The sequence below is a fragment of the Hyaena hyaena genome, unplaced genomic scaffold (assembly GCF_003009895.1).
Source record: "Hyaena hyaena isolate Hyena2069 unplaced genomic scaffold, ASM300989v1 scaffold_823, whole genome shotgun sequence".
NCBI classification, from domain to species: Eukaryota; Metazoa; Chordata; class Mammalia; order Carnivora; family Hyaenidae; genus Hyaena; species Hyaena hyaena.
The window spans coordinates 620077-644964 of NW_024081456.1; the positions used below are offsets into that span (position 1 = coordinate 620077).

The 24888-nt window shown below is 58.8% G+C and overlaps 1 protein-coding gene across 2 annotated transcripts in view; it reads left to right on the plus strand.

Moving 5' to 3' along the window:
* The first annotated feature begins 277 nt into the window (after positions 1 to 277).
* CAMSAP1 (calmodulin regulated spectrin associated protein 1) overlaps positions 278 to 24888 on the plus strand; it is a 56771-nt gene continuing 32160 nt past the window's right edge. For both annotated transcript variants that reach the window (XM_039219633.1, XM_039219634.1), the window contains exons 1-4: positions 278 to 383; positions 532 to 691; positions 20291 to 20553; positions 21346 to 21507. In XM_039219633.1, coding sequence (XP_039075564.1) covers positions 532 to 691; positions 20291 to 20553; positions 21346 to 21507 — 585 coding nt within the window. In that variant the 5' untranslated portion in view covers positions 278 to 383. The remainder of the gene's footprint in view (positions 384 to 531; positions 692 to 20290; positions 20554 to 21345; positions 21508 to 24888) is intronic.

Genomic DNA, 24888 nt, shown 5'->3' on the forward strand with positions numbered 1-24888 from the left:
GCCGGGAGCGGGTCGCTCCCACTGCGCGTGCGGCGGGGGGCGGGGCGAGCGCCGGCCGACCCACTGCGCGTGCGGTAAGGGGCGGGGCTAGCGCGGGTCGGGGGCGGGGCGGCGGGCGGCACCCAGCGCGCGTGCGCAGGGCCTCGGCGTTGCGCGCGCTCCCGCCGGTTGGCCGCCCCCTCAGCGGCCGCAGCCGCCGCCGCCCCCGGCCCGCGCAAGCGCCCCCCGCCCCGGCCCGCGGCCGGCCCGCGCCCCTCGCCTCGCCGCCTCCCCGGCCTCCGGGCCTCCGGGCCTCCCGGCCTCCGGGCCCTCCGGCCTCCCGGCGCGGCCCCGCAGCATGCAGCAGCAGCACCCGCGGTGGCGGCGGCGGCGGCGGCTGTGAGGTGAGGCCGGGGCGGGGGCGGCCTCCCGGGGGCCGCGGTGCTCGCCGGCCCGGCCCCCTCGCGGGTCCCGGCGCGGCGAGGGGCGCGGCGCCTTTGTTGCGGCGGAGGCCGGGCACCGCCCGCGCTGCAGCGGCCTTTTTGTGTGCAGATGGTGGACGCGGGCGGCTGCCCGGCCGGGGAGGGCTGGAGGAGGATGGAGGCCGCGCCCGACGGCGCCGTGGACATCGTGCCCCTGGACCGCTACGACTCGGCCCGCGCCAAGATCGCCGCCAACCTGCAGTGGATTTGCGCCAAGGCCTACGGCATAGGTGGGCCGCGGCGGGGGCGCGGGGCGGGGACCTGGGGTCGGCTCCGGCCGGGGGCCGGGCGGGGCCGCGGGCGGGGCCGGGGCCCCGCGCCGGAGCCGGGGCGGGGGGTGGGGGTGGGCGCGCCGGGGGCGGGGGCCGGGGCCGCCTTTGTGCTCGGGGTCCCCCGGCCGCGACGCTGTGCGGGTCGCTTGCGGAGCGGGCCGCGGGGGCGCGCGGGGCGGGGGCCCCTGCCCGCAGGTGTCGCGACGAGCGGGCGCTCCCCTCGCTGCCCGGGGGTGGGTGCGGGGCCGGCCGTCGAGCCAGACCCCTGGCGAGGCCGGAGTGCCGGGGCCAGGCCTCTGGGTGCGCGCCAAGCATCAGACGTGGAGTTCCCCGAGAAATCGCTTTTTGAACGGGTTGTGCTTAGCGAGCATCCTTCCCCACGGTTAATTCCCGTTTTGAAGAACTAGGTAACCTTGTTACCGAATCCAGTTTGTTAGGCCCTAATGCGCTTCGTGGATTCAGACTCTCCTATTTCCAAGCCCTCGAATCGCACGGACCTGGTGGTTCCCGTAGCGGCTTTATTGACGTCTGGGGCTTTGTTTTGTGTACCACCTTGGGAGCTGATACGGTGTAACCTGCCTTCTGATTTGAAACCGGTTTAAAGGGGCGCCTGGGTGGCTTAGTCGGTTGAGCGTCCGACTTTCGCTTAGGTCATGATCTCGCGGTTCGTGGGTTCGAGCCCCGCGTCGGGCTCTCTGCTGACGGCCAGCTCGGAGCCTGGAGCCTGTTTCAGTCTGTGACTCCCTCTCTCTCTGACCCTCCCCTGCTCACACTGTCGCTCGCTCTCTCCTAGAAATAAATAAAAATATTAAAAAAAAAACCAACCTGTTTAAAAATGGCCGTTACTCTGGTGCCAACAAGCCTGTTTCCAGAGTGACCCCGAACTGGAGAGGGCCCTTTGGGGGGAGTTTGGTGGACCCTTTTTGAACGTTGCGGAGCAGCGTTGCCCTGTGACAGGGTCCCAGCAGGCGGAGTGGCGGGTGCTGTCGGCGGCGGCCGCAGGTCCCAGCCATTCCACTGTCGCCTTATTTGAGGCAGGTTTCAGAGCGAGCAAGGGGAGCGCGTTCCTCGAGTTTGCTGTTGACGGGTTTTGTTTAGGGAAGACGGCTCGGTCCGAGCGTCCTTTGGTGCCGGCCGCTGCCACAGCCGCGAGTTGCCGTGCTCTCCGGGGGAGCACGGAGGACTGTGGAGCAGGAGGCAGAGGGGAACACCGAGTGGCCCCGCGGCGGCGGGCGGGCAGGTGGAGGAGACGCAGGTGCGGGTGGACCTCAGCGCCCCGTGTCCCGTGTTGGCTGGTGGTTACAGTTCACCACGCCGCTTCCGTCCCTAAGCCGTGTCTCGGAGTCTTCCACGTTCTTGCATCTTCCGTGACTGCTTTCTTCCCGTGACCCTCCGTGATCCTTCCCAGCGTCGTCCAGGGGTCTGGCTTTTCCACGGCCGTGTCGTGCTTCACAGGAGGCCTGTTCACCCTCCGGGCGCCGGCGGGCCTGGTCCTTTGCTTTCAGCCACAGCGCATTCTTGGGCGCGGCCCCTGGGGCGTGTGTTCGAGGTGTCGCTCCTGTACGTATTTTAAGATTTTGTGAACGGATATGGGGAAGTTTCTGGTAACGAATGCCGTATCGACACGAATACCTCTAAAAAGCGCTCTCTGCGTGCTTTACGATTCTTTTAGCAAAACGAACGTGTGTTTATCTTCTCGCCTTTCACTTTGGCGTTCGGCCGGGGATTGGTCAGCTATCTGGCAATGAGTGTGCGCCCTCAGGGGTGGGTCTAGTTTTATTTCCAGTACCAGTTCTCTCTTTAATGTTTGTCGACTCATCAGATAATTATTTCAAAAACTCATATTAATAGGCCTTACTGTTTTGAAATCATTAAAAGCCGGTGTTCATAGAACAGAACGCGAGTGCGGGCAGAAGGCGGGGAGGTGCCGTCCTCACGCCGACGACCAGAGCTGCGTTGCCCGTTGGTCACTGTCCCGTGGCAGTGCTGTGCTCATCACACGCTTATTTGGGGAGGTCTGGTTTCCATCAGTTTTGCCAGACGAGAAGGTTTTTCCATTCTGTACATTGATTCAGAAGGGGAGCAGATATAGGTTTTTTTTTTTTTTTTTAGTTGACAGCCTGTAAATTTACAAATTTGGGAGCTCTTAATTCACGTGATCGAGAAGACTCACCTTGGCTGAGCTGAACCGATTTTATGTATGTCATTGGTGTGGAGGTCACAGCCTGGGTGGAAGATTCGCTGCTACCAGTGCACCGTCTGGTGTTTCAGGAGAGCAGAAAGGTGGAGGGGGGTAGTATTGTGGTCGGATAGTATCCCCCCCGCCCCCCCCAGTTCCTAATCCAGGGGCCTGTTCTTTGTTTCTTCTTTTGGATGTTTCCCCGTGTGTCTCCGGCTTAGTTTTCAGCTAATTAGACATGGTTCTTTCAATCAGCAGCTTTAATGGTGAATCAGCGTTGGGGGTGGGGATGTTGCCGAAAATGGCTTCAATATCTTATTTGTACAATTGTCATATGTACCTAAGTGAGAGTGACCGGCGTTTTCCCTTTGTGTGGGAATTGGAAGCCAGCAGACACGCCAGGGTGAGGTGCACGGAGGCTGCCTTCACGTTTCGTATTGGCCTTTTGGGGCTCTGGGTGTCTCCCGGGAAGCGCCGCCCTGGGCCGGTGCCCGGCGTCTGCAGGGGGGGGGACACGGGAGCGCTCACCTGGGCCCGGCCTGCGGTGGCAGGTGGCCAGACGGGAAGTGTCCTCCGGCTCTCGGCTCCGGGGCTGCCGCCAGGACTGTGGGCCACCTTGTACTTTTATTTCTAGGTTTTGCCCCTCCTTTTTGGGGCAACAGTTGTTTTATCGATGACGTTTTAATTCATTCTTCCAGAAGTAACATATCGGTTGTGTTGAAAGTTACTCACTTACAAGTGACTGCAAGAAAGAGTAGAACGTGGGCGCCCGGCAGGGTTGTGAGCTCAGGACCCACCTGGGCCTCGACTTGACTTAGAAAAAAAGAGTAAACCGGCGTGGCTGGCGCGTTTGTGCTGTGTTTTGGGTGAGAGCTGTAAGACCTTCGGAAGGAAGGTCCTGCAGAGTGCGGGGCCTGCTGCCTTCCTGGCTGTTGATTTTAGCCCATGACCTTAGAAACTCAGGGCCATGTAGGCCTTGGTCTCGGGGGGGTGAGGGGCCGGTGGTAACTTTTGTCACCTTCCAAGGGAAGAGCCAGCGGGGAAAGGGCTGGACGGCACCCCGCTGTTGGCGGACCCGTTGCAGTGTGGCCGAGCGGCCGAGCAGCGGTGACCTCTCCCTCGAAGCCCTGGAAACCGAGCGGACGCTGACCGCAGCTCCCCACCCCGCCCCCTGAGCCGGGCAGGGCCGTAGGGGCCGCCAAGGTCAGCCTTCCTTTTTTATGGGCAGCCCGCTGGGGTGGAGGCCGGCTGCAGGCCCGTCTGGAGGCCGAGGAGCTGACACTCTTCCTCTCACTCGCGTGTGGGAGTCCTCCCGGAGCGCGCGCCGCCCGCCGCCTCCCCGCACGGCCGCCAGGAGGGCCCGGTTGTATTAGGAGCTGCATCTCTTTGTTGTCACCTCCAGGCCCCGGCTTTGTGGCAGTGGCCTCCGGTTGAGATGAATCGTGTGCTCGGAGCCCGTCTCCAGGCCCCACGACCAGAAGTGGAACCCGGCTGCGGGACAGCCCGGGCCGTGTGATCTTAGCGCCGAGGCCCTCATTCGTGAGCAGACGGTCGTTTTTCACTCGGTGATTCACCCAGATTAGCGTGCTTTATGAGTTTAGAGCGTATTTTGTAATGTAGTCTTTTGTTCTTGGCAAGGGGTTGAGTGCCCCTGAGGCGGAGGCCATGCGTCCCGGGTGCGTCTGCTGGGTCGACTAGATTCCGAAGGGCTCACCGCTTGGCCTTCTGGCGTGACTTTCCCTCGGCCTTGGGGCCCCGAGAGCCGCCTGGTGCGTGTGAGCTCAGGGGTCACGGCTGTCCCGCTGAATGCCACGTCTGTAGCACTCGGCTGCTTGTCACACACGTACCAGCTGAGTAGAGGGATGCGGTCTGCACCGTGTCGTGGTGGCCGGAGCACGGACGGGTTTGTACGGCTGTGCCCGTGTGCAGACGCTTTCTCTCCTGTCCGGTGCCAGGAGCTGAGTGTCAACCAGAGAGCGCACACTCATCTTTGAGTTCAGACTGTCCTAATCTTTTTAGTATATGTGCTGCCGAAGCGAGCACTGTCCTAATCTTTTAAATTTGAGCGACTCTCAAGATGGTCGGCCGCTGTTGTGCTGCAGGGTGTTAAATTTGTGCGCATGTTCTTGCAGAAATCCCGTAACATATGTGTATTTTTATTTCATTTATTCTCCTGCCTGCCCATAGGCTCCTCGTGCTGTTGATTTTTCTGTGGCCGTAGTGCTGCTATAGGTACCAGTGTTCTTTTCCACTTTCTAGTTGAGCTGCTGAAAAATTCAGATTGCTTTCATTTTTTTGTCCGAACGTGACCAGGATGGAGCCAGCGTTCTGTTCGCTGAGCCAGTAACAACCACGTAGCTGTCACGTGTGTCATTGTATCGTGCAGCACGCGCCATGCAGGAAACAGGTGCTGTGGTGCCACCCTCCTGCGTGCTCGCAGCCACGGGCACCGGTGACACGCGTGAAGGGAGACGAGCTCACTCCGCGCGGTGCCGGCACGAGCGCCGTCTGCCGGCGGGCTGTGGGGCTGCAGGCGGGTGGGTGGGGGCCGAGGGGGGCGCCATGGGGCCAGAGGCGCTGGAGGGTCAGGTGCTGCAGCGGCTCCAGGAGCGCAGGGGAGGCGCCTGGCTGGGTTCTGTGCAGGCGGAGCCAGTAGCCTCCTGATGGGGTGTGTGGCCTGAGATGGCAGTGACTCGTTTGGAAGGCACTGGGCAGCCTGTTGGTGGTGCTCTGGGGGCCTGGGGAGGTTTCTGGGCAGGGGTGCGGGGCTGTGAGAGGCCGGGCCTGGAGGGGTCCCGCTAGCTGGTTGGTGTGGGTGGAGACTGTGGTGATGGGGGGGGTAACCGGTGGCTGCCGGGACAGCTCCCGTGTGCTGGAGGGCTCACCAGCGACAGGTCCCTGCCCGCCCCGGGGGGCTGCGGGTCCGGGTCCTGCTGCCGCCAGAGCCTGTGTCCGGTGAGGCCGTTTCCTGGTGCGGGGACAGCCGTGCTCTGGAGCCTCCTGATAAGGCCGCTAACCCCGCTCGGGAGGGCGCCACCCTCAGAGCCCATCGCCTCCCAGAGTCCTCGCCTCGGCCACATCACCCTGGGGGCTCGGTCTCAGTGTCCAGTGGCCCCATGGCCGAGCCTGCTGTGCCCAGGCCTTGCGTGGCTCGTCTGCCGTGGGAAGGAGAGCGGGAGCAAGCTGGCAGGTGTGAGGGGAGCAGAGCTCTGGGACGGGCCTGGCTGGTACCGGGGCAGGAAGAGTCAGTCCTTTGTCCGCGGAGCAGAGGGAGCTTTTTCTTTTTTTTTTTTAACATTTGGATATTTGCCTTCTTTTATTCATTTACTTATTTTTAAAACTTTTTTAAAAATTTTATTTATTAAAAAATTTTTAAAAAAAGTTTTTATTTATTTCTGAGAGAGAGAGAGAGACCATATGAGCAGGGGAGGGTCAGAGAGAGAGAGGGAGACACAGAATCTGAAACAGTCTCCAGGCTCTGAGCTGTCAGCACAGAGCCTGACACGGGGCTTGAACCCACAAACGTGAGATCATGACCTGAGCCGAAGTCGGACGCCTCCCCAACTGAGCCCCAGGGCGCCCCTAGAGGGAGCTTTTCTGCCTCTGGCCTGTCACACGCTGAAGGGTCATCCCTGAGTTTCTCTGTCTGCTCCTTTCCTGCCTCTGGCCTGTCCCTTTCCCTTGTTCATGCTGCCCAGGCCACTTACATGCCCCCCGCCCTCTGTCCCGGAGTCACTTTGGAATAAGTCGGTTGGAATATGGCAGAGACTTTGGTTTGGGGCTTTGAGAAAACGAGCGTAGGGGCGCCTGGGGGGCTCAGTCGGTTGAGCGTCCGACTTCGGCTCGGGTCATGATCTCGTAGTTCGTGGGTTCCAGCTCCGGGTCAGGCTCTGTGCTGACAGCTCGGAGCCTGGAGCTGCCTCGGATTCTGTGTCTCCCTCTCTCTCTGACCCTCTCCTGCTCATGCTGTCTGTCTGTCTGTCTGTCTATCTCTCTCAGAAATAAAACAAAACAAAACAAAACATTGAGAAAACGACCATTGCTGAGATATGGCAGACGCACGCATTTGGAGTGTAGCTTGAAGGGTCTGAACAAACGTAAGCACCCCTGTGAGCAGGACCACAGTCAAGGTCAACCGTTTTCACCGTCTCCAGCCAGTCCCCATCCCCGGGCCCACTGACTGGCTGCTGCTGCTGCTGTGGATCCGAGGGGTCTTTCTAGAGCTTTGTTCACGCCCTTCGTGCGTCAGCTCCTCCCCTCTGGCTTCCCTCGCTCGGCCTCACGGTGTGCGGGGTCCCCCCGAGTGCATGGAGTGCCCCCCCAAGTGCACGCCCTCTGGCCAGGCCGTAGGAATGGTGGGCTCGTTCGGCCGCCCGCGGTCTGCTCGCTCGCTGGGGCCGAGGCCGTGCGTGTGCTGCCGCGAGTGTCCCCCCCCCCCACCCGGCTGGGGCGCGTGCCCGTGCGCTGCGCTCCCGTGTCCCGGGCAGGACTGCGGAGCCGCCCGGCTGGTTGCCAAGGTCGGTGCGGGAGCTTCTGTTCCCCCAGCCGAGCGGGAGCTTCCCGTTGACCCCGGTCCTTGCCAGCACGTGGCATTGTCAGTCTTTTTAATTTTAGCCGTTCAAGTGGATGCGGGTGATGTGTCACTGTGGTTTGGGTGTGCATCTCCCTGGTGACTGATGATGGTGAACAGTTTTTTCATGGGTTTACTGGCCGTTTGAGTGTCTTTTTTCAGTTAAGCTTTATCATGTCTTTGGCCAAAGTTTTAAAAAACTAAACTTTTATTTTGAGGTAATTGTGTTACCGTGCATTTGTAAGAAAGTAGGCAGAGGGGTCGTAGACACCCTTTCCCCAGTTCCCCCAGTGGTAGCTTCTTGCAAAAGTGTAGTTTAATATCACAGCTGGGATATTGACATTGTATAATCTAGATGCAGAACATTCCAGTCCCACAGAGACCTCTTCCGGTTTGTGGCCCTTTTCTAGCCACACCTGCCTTGGGTTTATTTTGCTCTTTTTTTTCTAGTTTCTTGTGGTACGAACTTAGATTATTAAGACCTTTTTTCTTCTATAGCATAAGCATGTAGTGCTGTACACTTTCTACTTGGTTCTGCCTTAGCCGCATCCCACAAAGGTCTGGTGTGTCGTATTTTCGTTTTCATTCAGTTCTGTGTACTTTGTTTCCTTTGCTACTTCTTGACCTGTGAGTTATTTGGAAGTGTAATTCCCACGTGTTGAGATTTTCTTGTTTTGTTTCTTTGTTACTATTTCTAGTGTGATTCCCTTGTGGTGAGGTGACATTCTGTAGGATTTCTGTTCTTTTTTAAAAAAATTTTTAATGTTTTATTTATTTTTGAGAGAGAGAGAGAGAGAGAGAGAGACAGCGTGAGCAGGGGAGGGTCAGAGAGAGAGGGAGTCACAGACTGAAGCAGGCTCCAGGCTCTGAGCCGGCAGTCAGCACAGAGCCCGACGCGGGGCTCGAGCCCACGACCCGCGAGATCATGACCTGAGCCAAAGTCGGACGCCCAACCGACTGAGCCCCCCGGGCGCCCCCGGATTTCTGTCCTTTTAAAGTTGCCCAGAGCAGGGTGTTTTTGGGTGAGTGTCCTGCCGGCATTGGAAGAAATGTGTTTTCTACTGCTGTTGGGTGGAGCGTTCAGATCTCTCCTGGCTCATTTCCGTCTAATCATCTGTCAGTTTCTGACGGGTGTTGGAGCCTCAGCCGTGCCGCACGCTGTGTATCTCCCTTCTCCGCTCTGCCATTTCCCCTCGTGTTCTGTGGCTCTGTAGTTTGGTGCATACGCACTTGGGACTGTAGGTCTTCCTGCTGGGCGGGCCCTTTTACCGTTATGTACTATTCCTCTCTCTCTTCTGTCATCTTCTTCCTACTTTGTCGTGTGTGCACACAGCTCGTCCTGCTTTTTGTCCATTAGCAGTGTTTACCTGCTGTAGCGTTTTCTTTGGCCCTTTTCTCGGCACGTTGAAGTCCTGGAGTCTGACGTGAGTTTCTTGTAAACATCGCATAGTTGGTTGTTCACATATATTTATTTATTTAAAGTTTATTTGTTTTGAGAGAGAGAGTGTGAGAAGGGGAGGAGCAGAGAGAGAGAGGGAGAGAGGGAGAGTCCCAGCCAGGCCCCTCACTGTCAGTGTGGAGCCTGCTGCAGGGCTCAGACTTTCAAACTGAACCCTGAGATCCTGATCTGATCGGAAATCAAGAGTCGGAAGCTCAACCGACTGAGCCCTCAGGCGCCCTGCCTTTTTTTTTTAAGTCACTCTGCCAGTCTTTGTCTTTTACTTGTGTATTTAGGGTATTTACACTTAATGTAATTGTTGATAGTTAAGGCTTATGTCTGATGTTTTATTCTTTTTGTGTTTCTCATTCTTGTTTTTTTCTTCTTAGCTTTTGTTTGTTTGTTTTTCTGTGGATTATCTATTTTTTTAAGATTCCGTTGTGATTTATATGTATCGTTTTGGGTGTGTCTCTATAGTTTTCTTAGTGGTTACTCTGATATGATAGTGCTCATGCCCGATGTCCAGCAGCTGACTGGTATTGCATTGCCATTTCAAGGGAGGTGCAGAGATCCTTTTTTCCATCTCGGTCCCTTTGCTCTCCTCAACTTCTAATACCGTTGTTGTGAGCGCCTGCAGCCGTGGGACTTTTTGTCTGTCACCAGATGGAATGCGGAAAACTGGAGAGGTGGATAGTCCGTTGTATTTGCCCAAATGATCTGTGTGTTTGTGTCACTCCTGCTGCCTGGTGCTCTCTGGACTCTTCCCTTCTCATTCTTTCTATTTGGAGAATCTCCTTCCTCTGCTCTTTTAAGGTTTGCTAGAGATGAGTTTTTTAAAGTTTCCCTTTGTCTTTATGTCTCCTTGCTGCCTTGAGGAAAGTCTCCCCAGCCGTGGAACCTGGCTGACAGCTTCTTTTCCTGTAGCCCTGGAAGGCGGCGTGCCCCCCTCTGGCCCCGTGGTTCCGAGAACCCTGCCGTCCCCCGAGCCCGTGGCCCCTCTTTGGTGTGTAGGGTCTCCCTGTAGCTGCTTCATGATCCGCGCTTGGTCAAGTTAGGGGTGATGTGTCTTGCTGGGCATTTCTTGGGGTTTGCAGTATTAGGGGTTCACGCGACTCTTTGGAACCTGTGGGTTTGTATCTTTTGCCCCATTGGGGAGGTTTTCAGCCATTGTTCCCTTCAGCCCCCCCCACTCTGTCCTCTTCTCTGCGACTCCGCTGATCCAGCTGCCGGGTCTCGGGTTCTCCCCCCACGGGCCCCTGAGGCCGTGTCCGTGTTCCTGCCGCGTGGCTCCTGGCTGTGCTTGGAGCTGGGCGGCTGCGCCCGCGAGCTCACCAGTTCCGTCCTCTCCTCTCCACTTTCCTATCCAGCCCCATCCGGTGAGTACGATTTCTTGCTCAATTTTTCAGTTTTATATTCAGTTCTTTTTATAACTTCTTTTTCTTTGCTGAAATTTTCTGTTCTTTTGTTTCCAAAGAGAATGTGTAATTGCTTGTGGAATTGCGGATACGATAGTTGTTTTTAAGTCCACGTTGGAGAACCCCAGCATCTGACTCGTTTTAGTGTTGATGCCCATCGATTGTCTTTTCTCCTTAAAGTCATGGTTTTCTTGGTTCTGGGTGTGCCGGTGACCCCCGGCTGCCCCCGTCACTCTGCCTCTTCTGTCGGGGACTCTGGGTCCTGTGTAAAGCGTTCCCTGCAGCAGCAGCAGCAGCTCCCGGTCGACGGACAGCCCGCGGGGCCTGGCCGGCCTCCGTGGAGCGTGGTCCCCGCCAGTGTGATGGTCACAGCGAGCCTTTGCCCGTGTGTCCGCCGCCGGGGGGAGCTGGGGGGAGGGTGGCCGCCGTGGGGCTCCCGTGGCCCTGCCGTGGCCCAGCCGGCGCTGTTTTACGGAGGCGGAAGGGGCTTCCTGGTGCTGGACTGCGTGTGCCCCTGAGGACGCAGGCCGTCTCCTGGGGGTCCCCACGCATCTGGTGTCGGTGTCGGTGGGATGGTGTGTCTCCGGCCCTGCGGGGAGGGAGACTGCCTCCGGGCCGGGGCTTTGTTGCGGCAGGCGGTATAGACAGCCGAGCGGGGCTCCTCCCGGGGGTCCCCGTGTCTGCCCACGCACCTCGCCCGCTGTTGCTGGGCCGAGGGCTGGGGGGTGCCAGGTCAGGTCACCTGGCGGGTGGGGGGTTGTGAGGCGCCCGTTGCCGTGCTGGCGTCCCACCCGGTCTGCCTCCTCCTGCGGCCTGCGGGTTCTCTGTGCTGGTCTTTTGAGTCCTTTCCAAGGTTTATCGTTGCGCTTCGTGGACAGGAGCCACCTCGTCCTGACCGCAAGTCCCTCGTGGCCGCTTCACATTTTCATTTTGTTTCTCAGTTTACGCGCTTTGGTGTGTGCGTCTGCCCTCTGTCCCGCTGGGTTGCGTGAAGTTTACGGGGACAGGAAGCTCCTGGTCCCTCGTCTCCTGCAGTAATACCGTTTTCTGTCCCACATTTTCTGTCCTGTGTCTCTGGGCCTCCAGCCGTGCTCGGTGACGCTGGCGGGACCTGTCACCTGCCTCCTCGCCTGCGCGCCCTCCTGCGCTGGCCTGTTCCCCACCCCGTGTGAGAATGAAGTGCAGTCACCCTGTCTTTCTCTGCCAAGTTCTTTCTTTTCTTTTTTTGTAATTTCCAAATCGTGTTCCTGTCAAAATTCTTCATCTTGTCTCTTCCCGGTCTGGTTGTAAGCATGGTCGCGCCGGCTGCGGGTGCCCAGGGCTGTTACTTCCTCTCTGTCTGGAGCGGTTTGGTCAGAAGCGTCTGGGCGTGGTTTTCTTCCAGTTGGTTCTGTTTGGGTTTGCTGGGCTTCCTGCGCCTATAGATGGGTGTCTTTCACCAAGTATGGGGCGACTTCGGCCGTTACCTATTCAGATGCTTTTGGGCGCCCTCTCTCTCCTGCAGGAGTGCAGGGGCGAGGTCCCCCCTGCAGGGGTGCGGGGGTGAGGCTTTTGATGTCCTCAGGTTGCTCCTCCAGGCTCTTCCTTTACCTCAGTCCGCGCCTTCTGGGTGGTAATTCCCAGGCATGTGTCTCAGGTTCGCGGGCCCTCGTCCCTCCCTGTCCTCCCCCTCCTCCTCTGCGGGGACGTTTTGGCAATATGCTGCGCTGCTCTCTAATTCTGGTTCTTTTATTTTAAAAGCTTTATTTCTCTGTGGAGAATGTCTGTTTTCTCATTTATTTCAAGAGTTCTTACCTTGACCTTGGGGGCCTGGTTATAATAGATGCTTTAAGGTCCCTGGTAATTCTGACATCTGGGTCATTTCAGGGTTGGCATCTGTGGATTATCTCTTGCCCTGAGAATTGGTCACGTTTCCCTCTTTCCTGTACGTTGAGTGATCACGGGTTGTGTCCTGCACGTCTTGACTGTTGCACCGCGGGGCCGCTTTCCGGCCCACGTTGAAGTTCTGGTGGTCTGTTCCGTAGCCGGGTGGCAGTAAGCACCTTGAGGCTCAGACCCCAAGTCTGTTTTGCCATTTGTATGCCGTGGTTTCAGGGTCACTGTGGTTCTTTGGGTCTGTCCCACGTGCGCGAAGCCAGGGGGGTGCTCAGGTTGTGTGGAGGAGGGGTCCCCTTTGCTGGCCTCCCCTGCACTTTCTGCTCTGGGGGGCCCCTCTTCCCTGTCCCCTGGCTAGAAGGACGGGGCTTCGCTCGGAGTGGTACTGGCCGAGCAGAGGACAGGGACGTCAGTGCCCTCGCCGCCACAGACCCCGAGGCCCCCGCCCTGCAGAGTTCTGTAACTGGGGCTGAAAGGGAAAGGAGGGAAAGCCCCGATTCCTCCCGCTCTCCCGTGCGCAGGACCCTTTCCTCGTCCTCTGGCCAGAAAGGCCGGGTTTCTGTCCTTGTTTTGACTGCCCGCATATGTGCCTCCGGGTGCCCTTGGGTCAGAGCCCCGAGGGGAAGTGGTTGCGGAGCCCGGGACCCCGTAGGTGTTGCTTCTTAAGGCTTTGCGTCTGCTCCCTGGTCACTTGCTGCTGCTGGGGCTGCTTGTGGCATCGGGTGGGGGTTAGTTGTGGCCGGTGGGGAGAGACTGTCCCTTCACGCTGGCGGCTCCGCAGGCCTGTGACCTGCTCGTCGCCCAGTGTTACTGCTGCCTTTGTTCGGGACGTCCTGTTACTTTGCTCACTGCTTGTTTGCACGTGGCTCAGTGGGCGAGGTCCGGGAGATGTAGTGTCGCGGGAGGCCGGGGACAGTGCCTTCCTCTGGAGGAACCTGCGTTCCCAGACACGGGCCGTCTCCGACCCCCTCACTCCGGTGCTCCCGGGCACGCATCAGGGTGCTCTCGAGGCCTGCTGTACTTGGTCAGGTCAGCTCCCAGGGAGCAGCCTCTGGGGTTCCCGGCCGCATGCCTGCCCTGCTAGGTCACCAGGGTCCCCTGCAAGTCCAAGTTCTGTCCTGACTTAGAAGGGGCCAGAAACGCAGTGCCCCCTCGTCACGCCTGCTGTGGATGGAGCACAGCCTCCATGAGCGTGCTTTCGGGTCTTGGGCTCTCTGGGCTGCAGGCTTCTCCTGGCACGTGGCCCGGCCACCTTGCCCCCTGGTCAGCTAGTCCGGCTAGCAGAGGAGAGTTCTGTGCACCCTGCCTGGACCGTGCTGTCCCCAGGTTCTGGAGAACTCCTCTCTACATGGGCTGCGTACAGATGCTCCCTCGGCATTGGGCCATGTTTGGTCACAGAATCTTACCTTGCCAGACATAAGTTGCTCAGCTTGCCGGACTTGCTGGTGGGCGGGCTGGTGGGCGAGCTGGTCAGCACCCTGGTGGGCAGGCTGGTGGGTGTGCTGGTGGACGCGCTGGTGCGTGGGCTGATGGACCTACTGGCCGGCAGCTGTGTGGGGATCCCTGGGGTGTGTCAGTTGTGTGTGACGTCACTTCCCTGGGAAGAGGGACTGGCTAGCTCTGGCACTTCCCTAGGGAGTGTCTGAGGCGTGAGTGTGTTGTGAATGGGGGAGGAGTTAGCCAGGACCTTGGCATTCGGGTTTGTGCTCAGTCCTTCCCGTTGGTCACCTCCCCTCCTGCAGGCACCGTCCTGGGTCAGAGCTGTCCCCCAAGCTGTCCCCTGGGCCTCGAAGTGCAGGGGAGGAGGGGGTGTCGAGGGTTGATCGGGCTCTCCCCACTTGGTTTGGTGGCGCGGCATCCCCATGGGGCCTGTGAGCCATGTGCCTGGGCCAGTGGGGCCGCCTCTCCTCCTCCCTGCGGGGGCAGCGCCCGTGGGGGTGCAGGCATCTGTGAGGCCTGCGCCCCTGCCCTCCCGGCCCCGGCCGTCCTCTGCTCTGGCCTGGGTTTTCTTTCCATCCTGGGACTTCTCTTTTCCTGGGCTTTCTCATGGTTTTTTGCTAGTTTTTTGTCTGTTTAAAAAATGTTTGTTCTTCGCTCTAAAGGCACGTTTGTGAAAGCCGGTCATGTGCTCCTCAGAGGCTTCTGACATTGGGCCATTATGGGGTCGGGCTGTGCTGACTGCTGACTCTGGTGCTTGCGGATTCCCTCGGTTTTCCGCGCTGAGTGAGTTTGCATGTGGCCTGGACGTTCTGACTGTTGCGTGTGAGAATCTGGGGTTTGCTAAAATCCAGAGAGTTTTCTTTTTTTAAACAGGTAGTCAGTCAGCCCAGTTAGGCTGAGACCGTGAGTCCCCATGAGCCGCTTCGTGGGCCTTTGCTCCGTGCTGGTTTCGTCCCGAAGTCTCTGGGCCGTTGCAGTCTGTCCGCAGGGCACTTCTGTGAGCCAGGGCCCGCTGTAGTTCCCAGGGTCCGCGCTGTGCCCTTCCCGGTTAGTGTCACACGGGGCACCTTGCGTGGTCCAGGACAGTACACACAGATTTTAGGGTTCTTCATTCAGCACCCCTTCCTGCTCCCGGGGGGCTCCCTGCAGGGGTCTCCCCAGGCTGGCCTGAAGCATCTGTGCTTCCTGCACCTAAGGTGTGTCAGAGAAAAGAGCCTGGGGGGCCTCCCGCTTCCCCCCACCATTTGGTACAGTTTTGTTAATGGTTCTGGCCTGGTGTGGGGGCAGGGAGCCTGGCATGGGGCAGGGGGGCACCTTGTGTGGGGCAGGGGGCCCAGTGTGGGGCAGGGGAGCACCTGGCGTGGGGCAGGGGGGCACCTGGCGTGAGGCAGGGGAGCACCTGGTGTGGGGGCAGGGGAGCACCTGGCGTGGGGCGGGGGGGCACCTGGCGTGGGGCGGGGGAGCACCTCGTGTGGGGTGGGGGAGCATCTGGCGTGGGGCGGGGGAGCACCTCGTGTGGGGCGGGGAGCCCAGTGTGGGGCAGGGGAGCACCTGGCGTGGGGCAGGGAGCACCTCGTGTGGGGTGGGGGGGCGTGGGGCGGGGGAGCACCTGGTGTGGGGCGGGGGGGCGTGGGGCGGGGAGCCCAGTGTGGGGCAGGGGAGCACCTGGCGTGGGGCGGGGAGCACCTGGCGTGGGGTGGGCGAGCATCTCATGTGGGGCGTGGGGCCGGGGAGCCCACTGTGGGGCAGGGGAGCACCTGGTGTGGGGCGGGGGGGCATGGGGCGGGGAGCCCAGTGTGGGGCAGGGGAGCACCTGGCGTGGGGCGGGGGGCGTGGGGCGGGGAGCCCAGTGTGGGGCAGGGGAGCACGTGACTCTGCCTCGCAGAGTGGTTTCTCTCTTCTCTCTGGCGTTTCCAGCTTAGGCCCGGGGTGTGGCCAGAATTCGAAGGCCTCTGGCCATGACATGGTTGAGGGTCCGGGCGGGGGCCTGGCGCCACGGGTGACTGGGCCGCTGTCCTGCTGGTCACCGGAGGTGTGCGGGCTCTGCTTTCCTGAGACCGAGCTGGGGCCAGGGGAGACACCCCCGGGGGCTCTCGTGCAGGGGTGTGGCGGCAGTCCACAGGGTGGAGCACGTGGCAGACGCGACGGATGGAGTGGTGTGTGACTGTCACCAGCCACAGGCTCTGCCCTCAGCACCGAGGCTCACACCCGGCCCTCACCTCACCGGTCCTCACCCGGGGGGCCGGGGACACGGGCCATCGCACATGCGCCTGGGGTTCTGAGAGGCCGGGCTGGCCCGCGTGGGTCCTGCTTCCTGCCGTGGAGACCTCCAGCTCTGAGCGCCTGTGTCCCCAGCCGTCACCCGTTTCTGCTTCCTGCTGCACGTAGCGTCCTGCTGGCTCAGGCTTCTCAGAACCCTCCGGTCCATCGTGGGGCTTCCCACCCGGTGTGCCCGCGGGGTCCTAGCCCTGGATCGCCAGCCAGCGTATGTGCTGTCGCCGCAGACCAGTGTCACCGGGACCGCTGTCCCTCACGCCGGGCTGTGGCGGTGCTCTCTCCTGATCAGGGCCCCGCCGGGCACCCGCCTCCTGCTGCCCAGCGTGTCCTGGGGTGCCCTCAGCCCAGAGCCACTGCCCTCAGGCTCACCTGCCGCTTCACCCCTCCTGCCTTCTGCCCTTCGTCCACCCCTTTCCGCCAGAGACGCGGGGCTCCTCCCTCCCACCGGCCAGAGCCTCCAGACCTTGCTCTCGAACCCCCACCCCCATCACCGGCTGCTCCTGTGGTTGGCTAGGCCCGTGGGGCCCGGCCTCTGCATGCCTCCCTCCAGGCACAGGGGGCTGCTGGCCCTCTCCGTGTCCCTCTCCGTCCTTCACCCTTCCTCACTCTGCTCTTTCCCAGCCCGGCACTGCCTCCTGCTTGCAAATCCACGGGCCCCTCTCTGTTTTCCTGGTGTTTTATCTGTTTCCCCCGTGGTTGCTGATCGCTCCTGCTGTGAAATGTTCTTTCTCGGAGCCCGCCTTCTGTTTCCCCCCTTCCCCGGTGGCTTTTCTGGGCCGGTTCTGGCTTCTGTTCCCCACTCCCCCAGGTCTGACCCGCACGTGGCCAGGGGCACCCAGCGGGCTTTTCTTCCACCCTGCGTGCTGCGGGGCTGCGATGATGAGTGCTCCGGGGTGGAGTCCAAGCTTGTGTGCGCGGCGCTTGGTGACCTCTCAGTCGTCTTAAGAGGCTCTGCCCTGAGTGGTGACTTCTTCATTCTTGTGACCCTCTCATTTCTGTGTGTCTTTGGCTCACAGTAGGTGCTCAGTAAATAACGGCTATGCACACGAATAATTCTGACAAACTGTCTTTTGGTTTGTAGAGGAAATGAAAACTAAGTCACTAATAACAGCTTCAAGGCATCTGCAAAGTTGTCTTCTTTTAAATAGCTGTTGATTTTAATTAAACTGATATGAAATTTCACAATTGGTGCATAAAGGCCTTGGAGTAGGTGACCTGCTGAAGCAGATTAACTGGCTTGGCTCCTCCCACGGCTGAGGGCAGGGGCTGCCCTGAAAAGGGGGTGCTGGGAGGTGGGAGTGTGGCCGCATGATGTCCGGAGCACTTACCTGCAGTAGGTGCATCATCTTCCCGAATCTGGAGTTTATGAGATTCAGTTCTATGATTCGTATATTCATATTCAAATGTGGTTAAAAAGTGAGTTATCCGAATCAATGTATATTGATTAGTTTTGAAAGTTCCACCAAGTGGGCTGCCCGTGGGAAGTCTTTCCCCTCGGGACACAGAGCAGCTGCCTCAGAGCCACGGCCGTGGTTCTGTCCAGCCTTGCCAGGCCCCCGTGTGCGGGCAGACTGTGTCTTTCTGCACCTGCGCCCCTGGGCCCCCGTCCTTCCTGCGGCTCACCCTCCACTTCTGCCTCTGTCCGCTCCCCTCCTCCCAGAGCTGTGACCCTGAGGGAACTTTCTGTCCTGAGGCCTGCAGGCCTCTGCTGTCCTGGAGGGGAGCCCATCAGTAATCTGAGAGGTGAGGGGGTGGGGCTAGGGGGGCGGTGGGGGGGCGGTGGCTGTGGCGGTGGCTGCGGCATGGCAGCAGGCTGTCGTTTTCTGGCTGGAGGCTGGGTCCCCACCTGTAGGGGCAGGAAGGGGGAGCGTGGCCCCAGCAGCTGTGGCACAGTGTTAGAGGCTCTGCCCTGGGGTCGGTGTCCTGCCGTGTGCTCGCTCGCTCACCTGAGGCACAGCCGCCGCATGTGGCCCCGAGCTCAGTGATGGGGGCGAGGAAGACAGGCTGTCTCTTACCCGTATCAGCGGAGTTGGATAGGCAGGTCTCTGGAGTTCGTCGTTGCTGTATGTGTAAGGATTTGGAGAGTACTGATTAAGGAAGCCTTTTCCTGATTGATGAAAATAGCTCTGTTATGCTCATCCATCACTTCCAGAAGGTTTTGCAGTGTACCAGTGTAGTTCAGAATAAAAACAACAAAAAAGTTAAAAAAAAAAAAAAGGGAACGTCAGCCAGAGCTGCCGGGCTTTGGCAGGAAGAGAACTGGATGACCCTGACGCTTTCGGCGAGCAGCCAACCTTGAGATGGAGCCCAGGAGGGCGAGTTGGCAGATTGGGCTCCGCGGCCACCAGCCTCCTCGTGCAGCTCTTAAGGGGCAGGGGGATGAGGAGATGAGCTCGGGAAGCGGCTGGGGTCAGGACGGGCGTTATGGGTGCCAGCCCATGCGTGGTCCTTCAGCCACGAGACTGACAGAGGTCGCCTGGGCCCTCTAGTAGGCAGGAAGTGCCCCTTGTGGCCCTGGGGAAGTGAGGGGGCACTAGGAAAGCAGATGGAGCTGGGGCCGGCGCGGCGGCGGGGGGAGGGCGCGGCGGGCGGTCGTCCCGCTGCCCAGCGTCGGCCTTGCCTCTTGCAACCGAAAATGGACTCGGATGGTGGACTCCCTGGCCAGGTGTCCCCCTCCACTCCCATCCTGCACCCCCTCCATCAGAACCAGGTCCTACGTCCTCCACGTGTGTCCTCCCCGGCCGCCAGCTGCTCTCTGGAACCGTGCACCCTGGTGCTCATGGGGCCAGCTCCTGTCCCTCCCTCAGCCCCCCCCCCCACAAGTCACCGCCACCTACAAACACAGCAGGAATCTCCCCACGGTGTTCTGCACCGGGGCTCCCTTCTGCTACTGTCGGGGTGATCTGTTCTGTCCCAGAACTCGGGGTGATTTTAAAATAGGATGGTCTCTGACAGTGTCGGCTTGTCCCAAGGAGGCAAGGGTGTGTCCCTCCGGAAGGGGGAAGGGGGAAGGGCTGGGCCTGTGTGCCCACAGGGCTGCCATGGTGTTGGTCACCGGAGACGTGAATCGAGGTGCTTGCAAACAGACCGCCAGTGTGAATGTCAGCCGCTGTTAGAAGGAAGAGCCAGTGGGGACAGGAGGAGCCCCACACCCACAAGGAGATGATTCAGGGCCCCTAGAATAGCGTCAGTGATGAAGACAGTGAGGACCTGCGGGGGGGGGGGGTGGTTGCGGAGAAGCTGAGGGCACTGTTGGAGGTCACTTGCAAGGTTGCCACAGAGAGCCTGGACTGTGTGGGAGATGGTGTGCCGGCGCCGCGGGTCTCAGCACTAGGTGCCTTGGGTGTCCTTCCCCAGCATCTGTCCGTGGAGAGCCCAGGCCTGTCTGGACTCTTCCACAGGCGGGGATGTTCCAGAACTCAACCGAGGGGGCCGTCTCAGGTCCAGGGGCCCCACTGGGAAAGCTCAGTCAGCCTAAGTCTCTGTACCTTCGCATTTCCCAGTCTGCCATCCCCACGGGGCACAGCAATGGACACCTTACGGGGCAAGCGGGAGGGACACTGTTGGGGAGACCGTGCCAGTCATTTAGAAACCGAGTGTCCCCAGCTGTGCACATGTGGCTGGTGTCTGTGTGGGAGCTGGTGTAGACCTGTGATGTGAGTCGGGCCAGGATCAAGAGTGGCTTCTGCTGCTCGTGGCCTTGGGCACATCGTGTACTCTCTCTGTGCCTCCGTTTTCCTTTCTTGAAACGCAGAGAAGAAAGTCTCAGTTTGACAGACTTGTGGCGTGCCTAAGTAACAGGGCTTGTGTGGCATCGAGTGCTGCCTGGCCCGGGGTCACGGGAGGGCTTGTCCCTGCTGTTCTGTCTTCGTCACAGTGGCTGCAGGCCTGGCGTCCTCTTCCAGAGAGGCTGCGGCGTCAGACCTCACCGCCGTCTCCAATTTGATGTCAGAAAATGGTGCACTTGACTCATCCCCAGCACCAGTGCTGGGCATGCTCCATGCCATCCGCAGGGTGATGAGGACCTGTGTGTCGTGTGGGCCACGCGCGGCCCCCGTGGCGTGACTGGGTGCCGGACTGCATCTCGGTTTCCCTCTGGCCCCGCTGCCCGCTTAGGGCTCCCGCGCTTGCTTCTCATGGCTGTCTGGCAGGAGAGTTACCCCGGAGGTCGTGGCGGTGAAGTCACTGTGGGGATGGCATCGCCCACACCCCCAGGTGCCACCAGCAACCGGTTGGCCTTGGCCGGAGATGCCGGGGACTTTTATGTTGTTGGTTGCCCTTAGTGATTGACAGCAGCTCTGCCTTCTGTTGGCATTTTGAGCGAATGTGTCACGCTCACGGGGCACTCTCTTCCTTGGCTCAGATAACATCCCCGAGGACCTCAGGGACCCCTTCTACGTTGACCAGTACGAGCAGGAGCACATCAAGCCGCCCGTCATCAAACTCCTGCTGTCGGGCGAGCTGTACTGCCGGGTCTGCAGCCTCATCCTGAAGGGGGACCAGGTGGCTGCCTTGCAGGGACACCAGTCTGTCATCCAGGCCCTGTCCCGGAAAGGCATTTATGTGATGGAGAGCGACGACACCCCCGTGACGGACCCGGACCTCAGCCACGCACCCATAAAGATGGTGAGTGTCCTGTGTGTGCGGGGTGGGGGAGGGCTGTCTGTCACCGAGGACGACCGCGTCTACCGCGGGCACTGGTGAGGGCACCCCAGCCTGTCACGCTGCCACGCACCCTCTGCAGCGTGGATCGCAAGAGTGTCCGGCAGGGTGGCGGGCTAGCGGCTGTGCGGCGGTGTCCTGAGGCGCGTGTCTCCCAGTGCCTGCGACTTGTGGGGCGAAGGGTGGCTCCCCGTCCGCGCTCTTCCTCCTTCCAAGCGCTGTGTGAGCGCGGAGGGGAAGTTGAGGCGTGTTCGTGGAAACATCCGGAGGCAGGCATCTCGTGGACGTTGTGGTGTGCGGCAGTCGGGCCTGTTCTGTTAGGCTGTGCACGCATATCGTGTTTTTATGTCCAGGTGAAGAAAAGACTCCTTTTTCTGCCCTCTCCCCTGTCTCTGGAGGCCACACCGTTGATGTGGCTTGTCCCGCCCGCCCCGGGTCAGCCAGTTCCGGTGCCTCCCACGTCACTGGGATTGGCTGTTCCCTGGCGATTTGCGTCCCGTGGCTTTTCACTCTCGGGCTTCTCGGAGGGTGTGTCATGGGTCAGCAGGTGCCCCTTGGGTGCCGGGAGGACACGGCGCCAAACTGTGGCGGGGGGGGGGGGGGTGCCGCGGCAGGGCTCCTGCGAACCTGCCCTTTCATGCTCGTGCAGCCTTGGGCACATCTCCCGCCCTTGTACCCCACCCCCTGGGGGGGCGCTCAGGGTTGCCGCGGAGACGAGGTGGGTTTGGCCGCCCTAACTGTCGCCTGTGCTGCCAGAGTGCCCACATGGCCATGGTGGACGCCCTCATGATGGCCTACACCGTGGAGATGATCAGCATCGAGAAGGTGGTGGCCAGCGTCAAGCGCTTCTCAACATTCAGTGCCTCGAAAGAGCTTCCGTACGACCTCGAGGACGCCATGGTGTTCTGGGTCAACAAGGTCAGTGCCAGGGCTGCATCGGAGGGGGGACGGGGGCCACGCGGCGCCTCCTCGAGTAGCGCGAGTGGGCCGGGGGGCTCCCCAGTGGCAGGTCCGCCCCCCGAGAGCTGCGCCCCCCTCGTGTGTCGCACGGAGACCCAGGCCCTGGCAGGGGCCCCAGGAGTGAAATGTGCCGTGTCCAGAAGTGTATCTGCTGCAGGTGTCCCCCGGGTGTGCCGAGCGCGGCCGAGGTCTCAGTTTCTGCGTTCGTGCTGTTTCCATCTCAGGAGCTCCGTGCGTCGGAGGGGCGCTCGAGTTTGGAAGGGGTTTTGATTATGAAGAGAAAAGTAATGTCTTCCTAAGTGCTGTTTTCTCTCTTTTTAAAAAATATATACGTATTTTAAATGTTTTTATATATTTTTGAGAGACAGAGCACAAGCAGGGGAGGGGCAGAGAGAGAGGGAGTCACAGAATCCGAAGCAGCTCCAGGTTCTGAGCTGTCAGCACAGAGCCCGACACGGGGCTCGAACCCACGAACCGTGAGATCATGGCCTGAGCCAAAGTCGGACACATAACTGACTGAGCCCCCAGGCGCCCTGCTGTTTTCTCTTTTTATGTTTAGAGGTTTACAGTGTGATCTTTTATACGACGCTTAGAAAGGAGGTTTTCAGTGGCCCACGAGTGTTTATAAGATCACCTTGCCAAAGCATTTTGGTTATTCGGCGTCTTTATACGTAAACAGATGTTAACTGGGGACACTTCCCTAACGCAGCAGCAGGCGGAGAAGGTGGAGCAGCTCCTCGTAAAGTTGTCTTAGGGGTTCAGTCGGTTAGGCGTCTGCTCTAGATTCAGGCTCAGGTCATGGTCTCACGGTTGGTGCGATTGAGCCCCGCCTCGGGCTCTGCGCTGACAGCGTGGGGCCCACTTGGACCCTCTCTGCCCCCTCCCCCCAAATAAACTTCAAACAAGTAGTTGTGTTAGTCTGCCCCCAGGATTTAAGTTATTTCCTTACATAGTTTTTTGCGTGTATTCTTTGTAATGTAAGGCTTTACAAGAGGCAAAGTAAAAATCGGTGGCCGTGGAAGGAGTTGAAGAAGTGGGTGAGCTGGGCCGCGGCGGGTGTGCCGACTCCCCTGGGGGGCGTCAGGCACGTGTTGTGACTTCTGGCTAAGATGCTTGCCCTGCTCTTGGCTTGGTTTCCTACGCGGAGGTGGGGTGGGGGCGTCCAGTCACGGGCAGGCCCCCTTAATTCCTGACTGCTGGGTGAGGTAGAGCGCTTTTTCGCGGTTCGCTGCAACCTGCGGGTCCTGGTTCGGACTGAGGCCAGTGCCCGTGAGTCGGCCTGCTGGTGGTGGGCACCGTGTCTGACCTGCCCCCCGGCGGCGCACAGCACCGCCCGCACCTGTGGGAGGCACCCCGCAGCAGCGTGGTTACAGAAGGGCGCTCGTGCACGTTTCCGGAGGACCTGGCCTTGGCTGATAGTCCTATAGTCCCAGCACGGCCGTCCTGCGGCCACGAGGCCAAGTGCGTGTGTGCGCGCGTGTGTTACCTCACTGACGTGCGGGGCTCCATTAGTTTCCGGTGCGCGGCGTTGTGATCGAACAGTGTCACCACGGCCTCGTTAGGGGACTTGACTGTATGCCCTGTGTTGTGCCTTCCTCCCTCCAGAGCTCAGGTTTTCTGATAACTTTTATTGGTTTCTCCTTCTTATAAATGAAATGACACGGTCATTAGAAAATATGATGAGCAAACAACTCAGAATATAAACTCCCCATAACCTCACCACCTATATATGTGTTTTAATATAAACTCTCATAATTTTTAATAATTTAGGATAGATAGATGGGGGCGCATGGGTGGCTCAGCTGTCTGACTTTAGCTCAGGTCATCATTCATGGTTCATGAGTTTGAGCCCCATGTTGGGCTCTCTGCTGTCACCTCAGAGCCTGCTTTGGATCCTCCATCCCACCCCTGCTCATGTTCTTTCTTTCTCAAAAATCAATAAACTTAGAAAAAGAAAAAAAGAATTGAACAGTTCTTATTTATTTGGCTGTAAGATCCAGGCTAGGAGCACAGTTAGGGGCTCCTAGGGGCTGGGCTGAGAGCGGAGGCTCGCCTCTGGCAGCACGGGGAGGAGTCGCTCCGGGGCTGGCGTCAGGGCTCGCCTGCTGGTGTCTCGGGACCCGGCTCTCCGGGTGACCGAGGCCACTTCCCTCCCACGTATGACTGGCGGGCAGTGGTTGCCACATAGCTGAGGTTCATTTGTAAAGGCTTTTGATTGGTTTTGATTGGTTTTTGCCAAATTTCTGACGATAAAGACTACTATTTTCTTTTCATACTCTCGGTCCGTATACATGTCTTTTTCCGTGATTTCCCATAAATTGGATATTACTAAAAAATATTTGCCGTTTTTAAAGGTGAGAAATAGTGTCATATTTTATTTCTTTGTTTACTGATAAAGCTGAAGTTTAAGAGATGGAGGGTATGTTTGGCCATTTGTTTTTCTTTTTGATAAATTAACTCGTCTGTGAGCTTTGGCCATATTTCTTTGGGCGGTGGGTACATTCCTTTTCTCCCCTGCCTGATCAGGTTTCTCATATATTAAGGGTGTTTTTCGTTTGCCATATCTGTGTACATGATTTTCCAGGTTATTGGCACTTCTGTTTGCCTGTGGACTTACTGGTACATGGAAGATGGTCTTCATGTGGTCCAGCAGCATCACTTTTATCTGCCCCTGCGCATTTTTTTGGTATTAACCTCTGTATTTCAAAGAAATGCACTCTTTTTCTGACTCTGCCTCGGCCTCTGGCAGGGGCTGCCTTCTGATTTACTGATAGCTCGTGTGACCCTCCGTCTGGTCCCTGCTGGTCCGCTGTGGTTATACGACCTACTGTGGTTGGATCTGTAGTGAGATGTAGTATTACTGTGACTAGGTGTGACTTTTCCATAGCTCATGCCCCTTTTCTTGTGCCACACTTTGGTTTTACTGGAGTTGGTACTTGCTTCAGTTTTTTGTGACCTTTTTGGATTATTTTATTCAGTGTTTTCCATATTTTATATTTCCTTAGCATTTCCAAATGAACATAAGTTTCTCACGTTGATAGATTTTCCCTCATGTGTATTTTCGTTCTCTGATGTTGACGAAGCGGTGAGCTCTGGCCAAGGGCGCCCCCACACGTATGCCTTCATGTGGTTTCTTTCCAGTGCAGATTCATGGGTGTCAAATGAGGGGTGTGCTTACTTAGGTATCTGGCACTCAAGGGGCTCCTCTCAGATGTGAGCTGTGATGCAGGGGGAGAGGCGCCCCTGTACTTTGTGTACTCAGAAGGTCTGTCCCTGGACTCAGACGAGGTGTGAGCTCCCCAAAGCCTTTCCTTCATGGACTATGGCCATGGCCTCTGT